Raw genomic sequence first — 13,431 nt, forward strand, 5'->3', positions numbered from 1 at the left:
CTCCAGAGGGGCAGAAGTCTTCATCCGATCCGGGCAGAAGAGGACCTCCAGAGGGGCAGAAGTCTTCATCCAGGCGGAATCTTCTATCTTCATCCATCCGGAGCGGAGCGGGTCCATCTTGAAGCCAACCGACGCGGAGCATCCATCCAATCGGAATTAAGGTAGGAAAAATCAGCCAATAGGATTGAAGTTCAATCCTATTGGCTGATCCAATCAGCCAATAGGATTGAGCTCGCATTCTGTTGGCTGTTCCAATCAGCCAATAGAATGCAAGCTCAATCTTATTGGCTGATTGGATCAGCCAATAGGATTTTTCCTACCTTAATTCCAATTAGCTGATAGAATCCTATCAGCCAATCGGAATTCAAGGAACGCCATCTTGGATGACGTCATTTAAAGGAACCGTCATTCGTCGTGTAGTCGTCGGTCTGGATGGATGCTCCGCGTCGGCTGGCTTCAAGATGGACCCGCTCCGGATGGATGAAGATAGAAGATGCCGCCTGGATGAAGACTTCTGCCCCTCTGGAGGTCCTCTTCTGCCTGGATCGGATGAAGACTTCTGCCCCTCTGAAGGACTACTTGTGCCCGGCTGGGTGAAGACGTCTCACGGTAGGGAGATCTTCAAGGGGTTAGTGTTAGGTTTTATTAAGGGAGGATTGGGTGGATTTTAGAGTAGGGTTGGGTGGGTGGGTGGTGGGTTTTAATGTTGGGGGGGTATTTTTTTTTACAGGTAATAGAGCTGATTACTTTGGGGCAATGCCCTGCAAAAAGCCCTTTTAACGGCTATTTGTAATTTAGCATAGGGTAGGGAGTTTTTTTTTTTTGGGGGGGGGCTTTTTTATTTTATTAGGGGGATTAGATTAGGTGTAATTCTTTTATTTGTTTCTGTAATTTAGTGTGTGGGGGGTTCTGTACTTTATTTTATTTTATTTAATTGTAGGTAATTTATTTTAATTTAGGTAATTAATGATAGTGTAGTGTTAGGTGTAATTGTAATTTAGGTTAGGATTTATCTTACAGGTAAATTTGTCTTTATTTTAACTAGGTAGTTATTAAATAGTTAATAACTATTTAATAACTATTGTACCTATTTAAAATAAATACAAAGTTGCCTGTAAAATAAAAATAAACCCTAAGCTAGATACAATGTAACTATTAGCTATATTGTAGCTAGCTTAGGGTTTATTTTATAGGTAAGTATTTAGTTTTAAATATGAATAATTTATTTAATTGTAGTAATTTTATTTAGTTTTATTTAAATTATATTTAAGTTAGGGGGGTTAGATTTAGAGTTAGACTTAGGTTTAGGGGTTAATAACTTTATTATAGTGGCGGCGACATTGGGGGCGGCAGATTAGGGGTTAATAAATATAATGTAGGTGTCAGCGATGTTGGGGGCTGCAGATTAGGGGTTCATAAGTATAATGTAGGTTGCGGCAGTGTCCGGAGCGGCAGATTAGGGGTTAATAATATAATGTAGGTGGCGGCGATGTCGGGGATGGCAGATTAGGGGTTAATAAGTGTAAGATTAGGGGTGTTTAGACTCGGGGTTCATGTTAGGGTGTTAGGTGTTTTCCCATAGGAAACAATGTGGCTGCGTTAGGAGCTGAACGCTGCTTTTTTGCAGGTGTTAGGTTTTTTTAAGCCGAATCAGCCCCATTGATTCCTATGGGGAAATCGTGCACAAGCACGTTTAGCCAGTTCGCCGCTACCGTAAGCAGCGCTGGTATTGAGGTGAGATGTGGAGCTAAATTCTTCTCTACGCTCACTTTTCTGTGACTAACGCCGGGTTTAAAAAAACCTGTAATACCAGCGTTACTTTAGGTGAGCGGTGAACTGAAACTAAGCGTTAGCAACGCACCCCTGTTACCGCAAAACTCGTAATCTCGGTGTATGTGAGTGCACAGGGCATGACATAGCTAGATAATTGTGCAGGAGAGTGAGACGTAAAGAGTATGTGAGGGCATGCAATTTTAAGCAACTTTCTAATTTACTCCTATTAGCAATTTTTATTTATTCTATTGGTATCTTTATTTGAAAAGAAGGAATGTAAGCTTGGGAACTGGATCATTTAGCACCTGCTGATTAGTGGCTAAATGTAGCACTACCCAGGGAGCTGAACCAAAAATGGGCTGGTTCCTAAGCTTACATTCCTGCTTTTCAAATAAAGATACCAAGAGAACAAGAAAATTTAATAGGAGTAAGTTTTAAAGTTGCTTAAAATTGCTGCTCTATCTGAATCATGAGAGAGAGAAATTTGGTTTCATATCATATGACTACATGGACTACTTTCTCTGATCTGTAGGATGATGTCATGAGTTGTGTCGCTAGTGATGCTATTGATGATGTCATCAACAATGTCATGTGTGATGTAATCAGTGATGTCATTAATAATGCATTGCAAAGCACCCAGGGCAGGGGCAGTTGGGAATTTCCTTGCTTTTTAATGTTTGATTGAGAACTTAAAGGGACATTAAACCCAATTTTTTTCTTTCATGATTCAGATAGAGAATACCATTTTAAACAACTTTCTAATTTACTTATATAATCTAATTTGCTTCATTCTTTAGATATCTTTTGCTAAAAAAATATCAATGAACATCGGTGAGCCAATCACATGAGGCAAATACGTGCAGCCACCAATCAGAAGCTACTGAGCATATCTAGATATGCTTTTCAGGAAAGAATATCAAGAGAATGAAGCAAATTAGATTATATAAGTAAATTAGAAAGTTGTTTAAAATGGTATTCACTATCTGAATCATGAAAGAAAAAATTTGGGTTTAATGTCCCTTTAAACTCTAGGCTTTAACATGCTATATACCTAGGCTTGTCCCATTTGGCCAGATGCAGTAACTAACATTTACAGTTTTGCTTTTAATCTAAGCTGAGAGTTTGCAAGTGAGTGCTGGACATTTTCTATGTGTTGTGTAATAATTTGTTTTGTAATTTTCCCTATGGGCCTTGCACCCAGACTTGTCTGGGGTAAACTGCCTGGGACTCTTGGGACGGTGCAGCTGCCTGTGAGTGCTATTGAGCACCTAGGGCGGTGCATGTTGCAGGGTCATCAGATGTGTACCCAGTCCAGTCTGAGAGTGCAGTCCCCTTCCATGTTTTGTATATGTCTAGGGTGATTACATAAGTCTGTGCACCCTTAAAGTGAATGTAAATTTTGATGCTAAAGTGCCTGGTTTTTAAAAACAGGGGCACTTTAATTAATCAAAATTTACATTTCACTCGTGTTGTGAAAAAAAACTTACCTTTTAATCTTGACAGCCGCTCCAGCTTCCTCCGCCCGTCGCAAAGCCTCTTCCTGGGTCTAAAACGAGGAATCCAGCTTCCTCCAATCACGGCGTTGAATCAAACACTGATTCCCCCAGGGGGAAGCCGTTATTGGAGGATGACGATCCATAATTTCTGACGTCAGAAATGGCTTGCGACGATCGGGGAAGCTGGAGCGGCTGTCAAGTTTAAAAGGTAAGTGTTTTTTCACGAGTGAAATGTAAATTTTGATGAATTAAAGTGCCCCTGTTTTTAATCGAATTTTTAAAAAACGGTATATTTAGCATCAAAATTCACATTCACTTTAACTTGTTCCCAATTTGTTTGAGAGCTTGCATTGCATGGCTGTACCCAGGTTTTGTGAGAGACCTTGACGAGGTACCTGGGCTTGTCTCATCTGGTCAGATGCAGTAACTAACTCTTCCAGTTTTGCTTTTAATCTTAGCTGAGAGCTTGTAAGCGAGTGCTGGACTTCCTCTGTGTGTTGTATTAATTTGTTTTGTAATTTTCCCTATGGGCCTTGCACCCAAACCTGTCTGGGGTTAACTGCCTGTGACTCTGGGGACGGTGCAGCTGCCTGTAAGTGCTATTGAGCACCCAAGGCTGTGCATGTTGCAGGCTCATCGGATGTGTACACAGTCCAGCCTGAGAGTGCAGTCCCCTTCTGTGTTTTGTGTATGTATATGTATGTGTATGTGGGAATATAAATATATATATATAGTTACATACATACATACATTTTACAGAGCTCTAAGGATTAGCTGGTGTTTACAGCTCAAGTAAAATAAAAAAAGAGTTTGCTAACAATGTTTTTCAGTGTAAAAGTTGTGTGAACTTTGAACTCATCAGCAAGCTCAGTGTTTGGTGGCTCAGAGCCCAGACTGAGTCCTGATATAGTAACAAAATGTGCTACAAATAGAGAGGGCGAGCAGGGACCAGGGAGACAACGACAGAACGGAAGAAGCACAAGCACGACAGAGAAAGGAGAGGTTAGTGACCAAAGGCAGAAGCAATTACTAGGTTCTAACAGGGACAAAATGCAAAAACTAACAGTCACAGCATAGCAGAAACACCTGGGGAGCAGCCAATGAGCAAAGGAAGTAACCTGTACTAACGATGAATGAGAGATAAAGAAGTGTGAAGATCAGTTTTATAGTGAAAACCTATTTACACAGATATTACCGAGTGAATAATACCAGATCCACAACACAGCCTGATTGGTGAATACTCACTATGGATAACAAGTAAGGAACTTTATTTCCCCCTTCCCATGTGATAATGTATCTGCTGCAGTGCTCCCCTCCTCACCCTGTGATACTGTATCTGCTGCAGTGCTCCTCACCCTGTGATAATGTATCTGCTGCAGTGCTCCCTCCTCACCCTGTGATACTGTATCTGCTGCAGTGCTCCTCACCCTGTGATAATGTATCTGCTGCAGTGCTCCCCTCCTCACCCTGTGATACTGTATCTGCTGCAGTGCTCCTCACCCTGTGTTACTGTATCTGCTGCAGTGCTCCCCTCCTCACCCTGTGATACTGTATCTGCTGCAGTGCTCCTCACCCTGTGATAATGTATCTGCTGCAGTGCTCCCCTTCTCACCCTGTGATACTGTATCTGCTGCAGTGCTCCTCACCCTGTGATAATGTATCTGCTGCAGTGCTCCCTCCTCACCCTGTGATACTGTATCTGCTGCAGTGCTCCCTCCTCGCCCTGTGATACTGTATCTGCTGCAGTGCTCCTCACCCTGTGATACTGTATCTGCTGCAGTGCTCCCTCCTCGCCCTGTGATACTGTATCTGCTGCAGTGCTCCTCGCCCTGTGATACTGTATCTGCTGCAGTGCTCCTCACCCTGTGATACTGTATCTGCTGCAGTGCTCCTCACCCTGTGTTACTGTATCTGCTGCAGTGCTCCCTCCTCACCCTGTGATACTGTATCTGCTGCAGTGCTCCTCACCCTGTGTTACTGTATCTGCTGCAGTGCTCCCTCCTCACCCTGTGATACTGTATCTGCTGCAGTGCTCCTCACCCTGTGATAATGTATCTGCTGCAGTGCTCCTCGCCCTGTGATACTGTATCTGCTGCAGTGCTCCCTCCTCACCCTGTGATACTGTATCTGCTGCAGTGCTCCCTCCTCACCCTGTGATACTGTATCTGCTGCAGTGCTCCTCACCCTGTGTTACTGTATCTGCTGCAGTGCTCCCTCCTCACCCTGTGATACTGTATCTGCTGCAGTGCTCCTCACCCTGTGTTACTGTATCTGCTGCAGTGCTCCCTCCTCACCCTGTGATACTGTATCTGCTGTAGTGCTCCCTCTTCACCCTGTGATACTGTATCTGCTGCAGTACTCCCTCCTCACCCTGTGATACTGTATCTGCTGCAGTGCTCCCTCCTCACCCTGTGATACTGTATCTGCTGCAGTGCTCCTCACCCTGTGTTACTGTATCTGATGCAGTACTCCCTCCTCACCCTGTGATACTGTATCTGCTGCAGTGCTCCCTCATCACCCTGTGATACTGTATCTGCTGCAGTGCTCCTCACCCTGTGATACTGTATCTGCTGCAGTGCTCCTCACCCTGTGTTACTGTATCTGCTGCAGTGCTCCCTCCTCACCCTGTGATACTGTATCTGCTGCAGTGCTCCCTCATCACCCTGTGATACTGTATCTGCTGCAGTGCTCCTCACCCTGTGTTACTGTATCTGCTGCAGTGCTCCCTCCTCACCCTGTGATACTGTATCTGCTGCAGTGCTCCTCACCCTGTGTTACTGTATCTGATGCAGTACTCCCTCCTCACCCTGTGTTACTGTATCTGCTGCAGTGCTCCCTCCTCACCCTGTGATACTGTATCTGCTGCAGTGCTCCCTCATCACCCTGTGATACTGTATCTGCTGCAGTGCTCCTCACCCTGTGATACTGTATCTGCTGCAGTGCTCCTCACCCTGTGTTACTGTATCTGCTGCAGTGCTCCTCACCCTGTGATACTGTATCTGCTGCAGTGCTCCTCACCCTGTGATACTGTATCTGCTGCAGTGCTCCTCACCCTGTGTTACTGTATCTGCTGCAGTGCTCCTCACCCTGTGTTACTGTATCTGATGCAGTGCTCCCTCCTCACCCTGTGATACTGTATCTGCTGCAGTGCTCCTCACCCTGTGATAATGTATCTGCTGCAGTGCTCCTCACCCTGTGTTACTGTATCTGCTGCAGTGCTCCCTCCTCACCCTGTGATACTGTATCTGCTGCAGTGCTCTCTCCTCACCCTGTGATACTGTATCTGCTGCAGTGCTCTCTCCTCACCCTGTGATACTGTATCTGCTGCAGTGCTCCTCACCCTGTGATAATGTATCTGCTGCAGTGCTCCTCACCCTGTGTTACTGTATCTGCTGCAGTGCTCCCTCCTCACCCTGTGATACTGTATCTGCTGCAGTGCTCTCTCCTCACCCTGTGATACTGTATCTGCTGCAGTGCTCTCTCCTCACCCTGTGATACTGTATCTGCTGCAGTGCTCCTCACCCTGTGATATTGTATCTGCTGCAGTGCTTCTCACCCTGTGATACTGTATCTGCTGCAGTGCTCCTCACCCTGTGATACTGTATCTGCTGCATTGCTCCCTCCTCACCCTGTGATACTGTATCTGCTGCAGTGCTCCTCACCCTGTGATACTGTATCTGCTGCAGTGCTCCCTCCTCACCCTGTGATACTGTATCTGCTGCAGTGCTCCTCACCCTGTGATACTGTATCTGCTGCAGTGCTCCTCACCCTGTGTTACTGTATCTGCTGCAGTGTTTCCTCCTCACCCTGTGATACTGTATCTGCTGCAGTGCTCCTCACCCTGTGTTACTGTATCTGCTGCAGTGCTCCCTCCTCACCCTGTGATACTGTATCTGCTGCAGTGCTCTCTCCTCACCCTGTGTTACTGTATCTGCTGCAGTGCTCCCTCCTCACCCTGTGATACTGTATCTGCTGCAGTGCTCTCTCCTCACCCTGTGATACTGTATCTGCTGCAATGCTCCCTCCTCATCCTGTGATACTGTATCTGCTGCAGTGCTCCTCACCCTGTGATACTGTATCTGCTGCAGTTCTCCTCACCCTGTGTTACTGTATCTGCTGCAGTACTCCCTCCTCACCCTGTGATACTGTATCTGCTGCAGTGCTCCATCATCACCCTGTGATACTGTATCTGCTGCAGTGCTCCTCACCCTGTGATACTGTATCTGCTGCAGTGCTCCCTCCTCACCCTGTGATACTGTATCTGCTGCAGTGCTCCCTCCTCACCCTGTGATACTGTATCTGCTGCAGTGCTCCCTCCTCACCCTGTGATACTGTATCTGCTGCAGTGCTCCCTCCTCACCCTGTGATACTGTATCTGCTGCAGTGCTCCCTCCTCACCCTGTAAAACTGTATCTGCTGCAGTGCTCCCTCCTCACCCTGTGATACTGTATCTGCTGCAGTGCTCCCTCCTCACCCTGTGATACTGTATCTGCTGCAGTGCTCCCTCCTCACCCTGTGATACTGTATCTGCTGCAGTGCTCCCTCCTCACTCTGTGATACTGTATCTGCTGCAGTGCTCCTCACCCTGTGATACTGTATCTGCTGCAGTGCTCCTCACCCTGTGATACTGTATCTGCTGCAGTGCTCCATCCTCACCCTGTGATACTGTATCTGCTGCAGTGCTCCTCACTCTGTGATACTGTATCTGCTGCAGTGCTCCCTCCTCACTCTGTGATACTGTATCTGCTGCAGTTCTCCTCACCCTGTGTTACTGTATCTGATGCAGTACTCCCTCCTCACCCTGTGATACTGTATCTGCTGCAGTGCTCCCTCATCACCCTGTGATACTGTATCTGCTGCAGTGCTCCTCACCCTGTGATACTGTATCTGCTGCAGTGCTCCCTCCTCACCCTGTGATACTGTATCTGCTGCAGTGCTCCCTCCTCACCCTGTGATACTGTATCTGCTGCAGTGCTCCTCACCCTGTGATACTGTATCTGCTGCAGTGCTCCCTCCTCACCCTGTGTTACTGTATCTGCTGCAGTGCTCCCTCCTCACCCTGTGATACTGTATCTGCTGCAGTGCTCCCTCCTCACCCTGTGATACTGTATCTGCTGCAGTGCTCCCTCCTCACCCTGTAAAACTGTATCTGCTGCAGTGCTCCCTCCTCACCCTGTGATACTGTATCTGCTGCAGTGCTCCTCACCCTGTGATACTGTATCTGCTGCAGTGCTCCCTCCTCACTCTGTGATACTGTATCTGCTGCAGTTCTCCTCACCCTGTGTTACTGTATCTGATGCAGTACTCCCTCCTCACCCTGTGTTACTGTATCTGCTGCAGTGCTCCCTCCTCACCCTGTGATACTGTATCTGCTGCAGTGCTCCCTTCTCACCCTGTGATACTGTATCTGCTGCAGTGCTCCCTCCTCACCCTGTAAAACTGTATCTGCTGCAGTGCTCCCTCCTCACCCTGTAAAACTGTATCTGCTGCAGTGCTCCTCACCCTGTGATACTGTATCTGCTGCAGTGCTCCCTTCTCACCCTGTGATACTGTATCTGCTGCAGTGCTCCTCACCCTGTGATACTGTATCTGCTGCAGTGCTCCTCACCCTGTGATACTGTATCTGCTGCAGTACTCCCTCCTCACCCTGTGATACTGTATCTGCTGCAGTGCTCCTCACCCTGTGATACTGTATCTGCTGCAGTGCTCCTCACCCTGTGATACTGTATCTGCTGCAGTGCTCCTCACCCTGTGATACTGTATCTGCCGCAGTGCTCCCTCCTCACCCTGTGATACTGTATCTGCCGCAGTGCTCCCTCCTCACCCTGTGATACTGTATCTGCTGCAGTGCTCCCTCCTCACCCTGTGATACTGTATCTGCCGCAGTGCTCCCTCCTCACCCTGTGATACTGTATCTGCCGCAGTGCTCCCTCCTCATACTGTGATACTGTATCTGCCGCAGTGCTCCCTCCTCACCCTGTGATACTGTATCTGCCGCAGTGCTCCCTCCTCACCCTGTGATACTGTATCTGCTGCAGTGCTCCTCACCCTGTGATACTGTATCTGCTGCAGTGCTCCCCTCCTCACCCTGTGATACTGTATCTGCTGCAGTGCTCCTCACCCTGTGATACTGTATCTGCTGCAGTGCTCCTCACCCTGTGATACTGTATCTGCTGCAGTACTCCCTCCTCACCCTGTGATACTTTATCTGCTGCAGTGCTCCTCACCCTGTGATACTGTATCTGCTGCAGTGCTCCTCACCCTGTGATACTGTATCTGCTGCAGTGCTTCCCTTCCTCATCCTGTTATACTTTATCTATTTTCATGATTCAGATAGAGTATGTCATTTTAAACAACTTTTCTTTTACTTCTTTTACCTATTTTGCTTTTGTATCTTTGTATCCTTTGTTTAAAATCATACCTAGGTAGGCTCAGGCGTACCGAAGCATTACTGGGAGCTAGCTCAGATTGGTGGCTACATATGCCTCTTGTCATTGGCTCACACATTGTGTTCAGGCAGCTCCGAGTAGGGTATTGTTGCTCCTCCAATAAAGGATTTCAAGAGAATAAAGCAAATACGATAGAAGTAAAATGGAAACTTATTTAAAATGGTATATTGTATATGAGCTATGAGGAAAAAGTAGTGTTTGAGTCCAGTTACAACTAACTCATAGTTTGAAATAATAAGTGAGATAATATTACTGTTCATAGCTCCTGCTATGTGTTTATGATGTGCACACTCAGTAGATTTATTTATCTTCCAGACCACCGTCCCGTGATCTCTATCGTGCTGCTTTATTGCTGAGTGCGGCAGGGGATGCTCTAGGCTACAGGAACCAGCTCTGGGAATATTGCAAGTCTGGGCCGCAAATACTTAAGGAACTGCAGGAGCTTGGTGGCCTCTCAAGTTTAAGGGTCACCCTCCCTGATTGGCCGATCAGTGACGACACCGTGTTACACCTGGCAACAGCTGAGGGTCTGGCCACAGGTGGGAGTCAGCCTGTATATACATATATTAGGGTGGAGCAATCGTTATTATTACATTCTTTTTAGTACATATCATTAAATGGTATAGAAAACAATCTGAGATATAAAATGTGTGTTGCATAATAAAACTACTTTCATTATTTCTTTTTATTTGAGTGAAAGTTGTGTGTTTTATATTTCTGAAAACAAAAAGTACATAGATAGTGCGAACTGCACAAGCTTGAGCTATATTTCTGCCCCTAATTCACCTCAGGCTATGTTTTCAGATAAGGAGCTGGAAAACAGTGGACCCCTTGCTAACAGAATGCCTGTGGCTAGCTGTGTCTGAAAAAGATTTGCAGCAAACTCAGCATTAATGCACAAACAAAAAATAAGACTTATCGGTTGTGTTAATTAATTACAAGAGAGCAGAAGGACTTGCAGAGGTAGAAGACAGAGAGAAGTAGAACTGTAGACAAACTCAGGATGTCCACGTCTCTACTCATAAGAAAATCTAGGGAACTGAGAGGGAGGGTATAGCATATAGGGGGGACATGTATGGAACTTTTATGTTTTACTTATTGCTCAGTAGCTTACATGTAATTATTCTGGAGTCCTTCATAAACATTTATTTTGGGTTCTATTTCCTTTCTCTTGGTGAAGGAAAGCTAGACGAAGATCTGTACCAGGAACTTGCTGGCAGATATGTATCTGCAATGTTAGACATGGAAGGGAGGAAGCCTGGCCCCACCAGCATTCTGGGTAAGTGAGCTACTCACCCAGGTTACAGAATACTTATTTATCCTTCTGTGCACGTATGACCTTTACCATCTGACCTTTGCAGGAACCTCCCAGCTGCGTCCTGGGGAGCCTGGAGGGTACAAAATTCCTTTTAACCCTACAGCAACTGGCTGTGGGGCAGCTATGAGAGCCATGTGCATTGGACTAAGGTGAATGAGGGACCTCAGGAAGTAACATTGTTATTGGTGGGGCCATAACTGGTAGCAGAGACAAATAATACAATGAACTGGTACTGCTACTGGCTGGGCACAAGGTAGAATATAATAAGAGATGTAGTGTTTTGCGCTCACCAGGTTTCCTCGGCCCTCGGAGGTCTCTGTTTTGGTGGCGGTCAGCATAGAGAGTGGGAAGATGACTCACAATCACCCCACAGGTAAGTGTCAGACTCTTCCTATGTCCCTTCATAGACTCTAGATCTATCTCACAAATAGATGTTGTTGTATTTCTACTGTTGGTATCATTGCCCTTTGTTATATTTATCTTCACGCATAATCTTTCTTCCATTCTTCACCTTCCATGATTACTCGCCAGCCCTTCTCTCAAGCACGTTTTCTCTCTCACCTATACTGTCTGGTCCACTCTGACTCAATGTTTGGTCTCCACCATATCTTTGTCTTATTTAGGTTACTTGGGCTCACTTGCTTCAGCCCTATTTGTATCTCTCTCTGTGCAGAGGGTTCCTCTGGAGCTATGGGGATCTCGCTTACTGGAAACTCTCCCGCTGGCCCTTGAGTATATTCGGTCTACAGAGAGTAATACAGAAAGTCACCTGGAATCGTGGGATTATTTCAGACAGAGCTGGGAAAGGTGAGAAACACCAAAACTACAAAGCTTAGAGAGAATTTATATTTTTTATGTTTAAAGGGACACTGAACCCAAAATTTTTCTTTCATGATTCAGATAGAGCAGCAATTTTAAGCAACTTTCTAATTTACTCCTATTATCAATTTTTCTTCATTCTCTTGCTATCTTTATTTGAAAAAGAAGGCATCTAAGCTATGTTTTGGTTCAGACCACTGGACAGCACTTGTTTATTGGTGGATGAATTTATCCACCAATCAGAAAGAACCCAGGTTGTTTACCAAAAATGGGCCGGCATCTAAACTTACATTTTAAATAAAGATTCCAAGACAATGAAGAAAATGTGATAATAGGAGTAAATTTTAAAATTGCATGCTCTATCCGAATCATGAAAGAACAAATTTGGGTTCAGTGTCCCTTTAAAGGGACAGTAAACACCAGAATTTTTGTTGTTTAAAAAGGTAGATAATCCCTTTATTACCCATTCACCAATTTTGCATAACTAACACAGTTATAATAATATACTTTTTACCTCTGTGACTACCTTGTATCTATGCCTCTGCAAACTGCCCCCTTATTTCAGTTCTTTTGACAGACTTGCATTTTTAGCCAATCACTGCTTGCTCTTAGGAGCTTCACGTGCCTGAGCTCAATGTTATCTATATGAAACACATGAACTAACGCCCTCTAGTGGTGAAAAACTGTCAAAATGCTTTCAGATTAGAGGTGGCCTTCAAGGTCTAAGAGGTCTAAGAAATTAGCATATATACCTCCTAGATTTAGCTTTCAACTAAGAATACCAAGAGAACAAAGCAAAATTGGTAATAAAAGTAAATTGGAAAGTTGTTTAAAATTCCATGCCCTATTTAAATCATGAAAGTTTTATTTTTTTACTTTACTGTCCCTTTAAGCTGAGCCACTTTAAAGTATATTTATTGCTTATTGAACATGTAATTTTTTAATTAAAAAAAAAGGGAATGAAAAAAAAAATAACTATGTATTTAAAATATGCCAAATAGGTTAGGTTTCTTTTATTATTTAAGAGATCTGCATTTTATATCAGACAAGGAGGTTCATACTTTTATTTCATAACCTATTTATAACTTTCACAATCAAATGACCAGCCAGAATATTGATTTGATTGAAATCTGTGCCAAATATTTGTGTTCTCTGTGAGTTCAGTCATTTCAGTCGCCCATTGAATTATAAGGGCATTTTTATACAATAAAAATTGTTAGAGGCTGTGCGGTGCTAACGAGCAGTTTATGCTCACCGCTCACTTACAGACAGCGCTGGTATTACGGGTTTTGACAACCCAGACAAGAGTTGAGCGTTGAGCAAAATTTTGCTCCTTACCGCACTCCAATACCAGCGCTGCTTACGTTAGCGGTGAGCTGGTGTAACGTGCTTGTGCACAATTTCCCCATAGGAATCTACGGGGAGAGCCGGCTGAAAAAAAGTCTAACACCTGACAAAAAGCAGCGTAAAGCTCCTTAACGCAGCCCCATTGATTCCTATGGGGAAATACATCTTATGTCTCCACCTAACATGAACCCTGAGTCTAAACACCCCTAATCTTACACTTATTAACCCC

At 44.9% G+C, this 13,431-nt stretch overlaps 1 protein-coding gene across 6 annotated transcripts in view; it reads left to right on the forward strand.

The window, feature by feature from the left end:
- Nucleotides 1-13,431, forward strand: part of LOC128642199 (ADP-ribosylhydrolase ARH1) — a 30,444-nt gene that overhangs the window by 11,508 nt on the left and 5,505 nt on the right. For 3 of the 6 annotated variants that reach the window (XR_008399631.1, XM_053694888.1, XM_053694890.1), the window contains exons 3-7: nucleotides 10,034-10,257; nucleotides 10,899-10,997; nucleotides 11,080-11,185; nucleotides 11,330-11,409; nucleotides 11,660-11,843. Coding sequence is in view for 5 of the 6 variants with exons in the window: in XM_053694888.1 (XP_053550863.1) it covers nucleotides 10,034-10,257; nucleotides 10,899-10,997; nucleotides 11,080-11,185; nucleotides 11,330-11,409; nucleotides 11,660-11,843 (693 nt within the window). In the remaining variant the exon portion in view is untranslated. The other 3 variants (XM_053694893.1, XM_053694892.1, XM_053694891.1) reach the window with 3 other exon arrangements.

This window comes from Bombina bombina, chromosome 11 (genome assembly GCF_027579735.1).
Source record: "Bombina bombina isolate aBomBom1 chromosome 11, aBomBom1.pri, whole genome shotgun sequence".
NCBI lineage: Eukaryota > Metazoa > Chordata > Amphibia > Anura > Bombinatoridae > Bombina > Bombina bombina.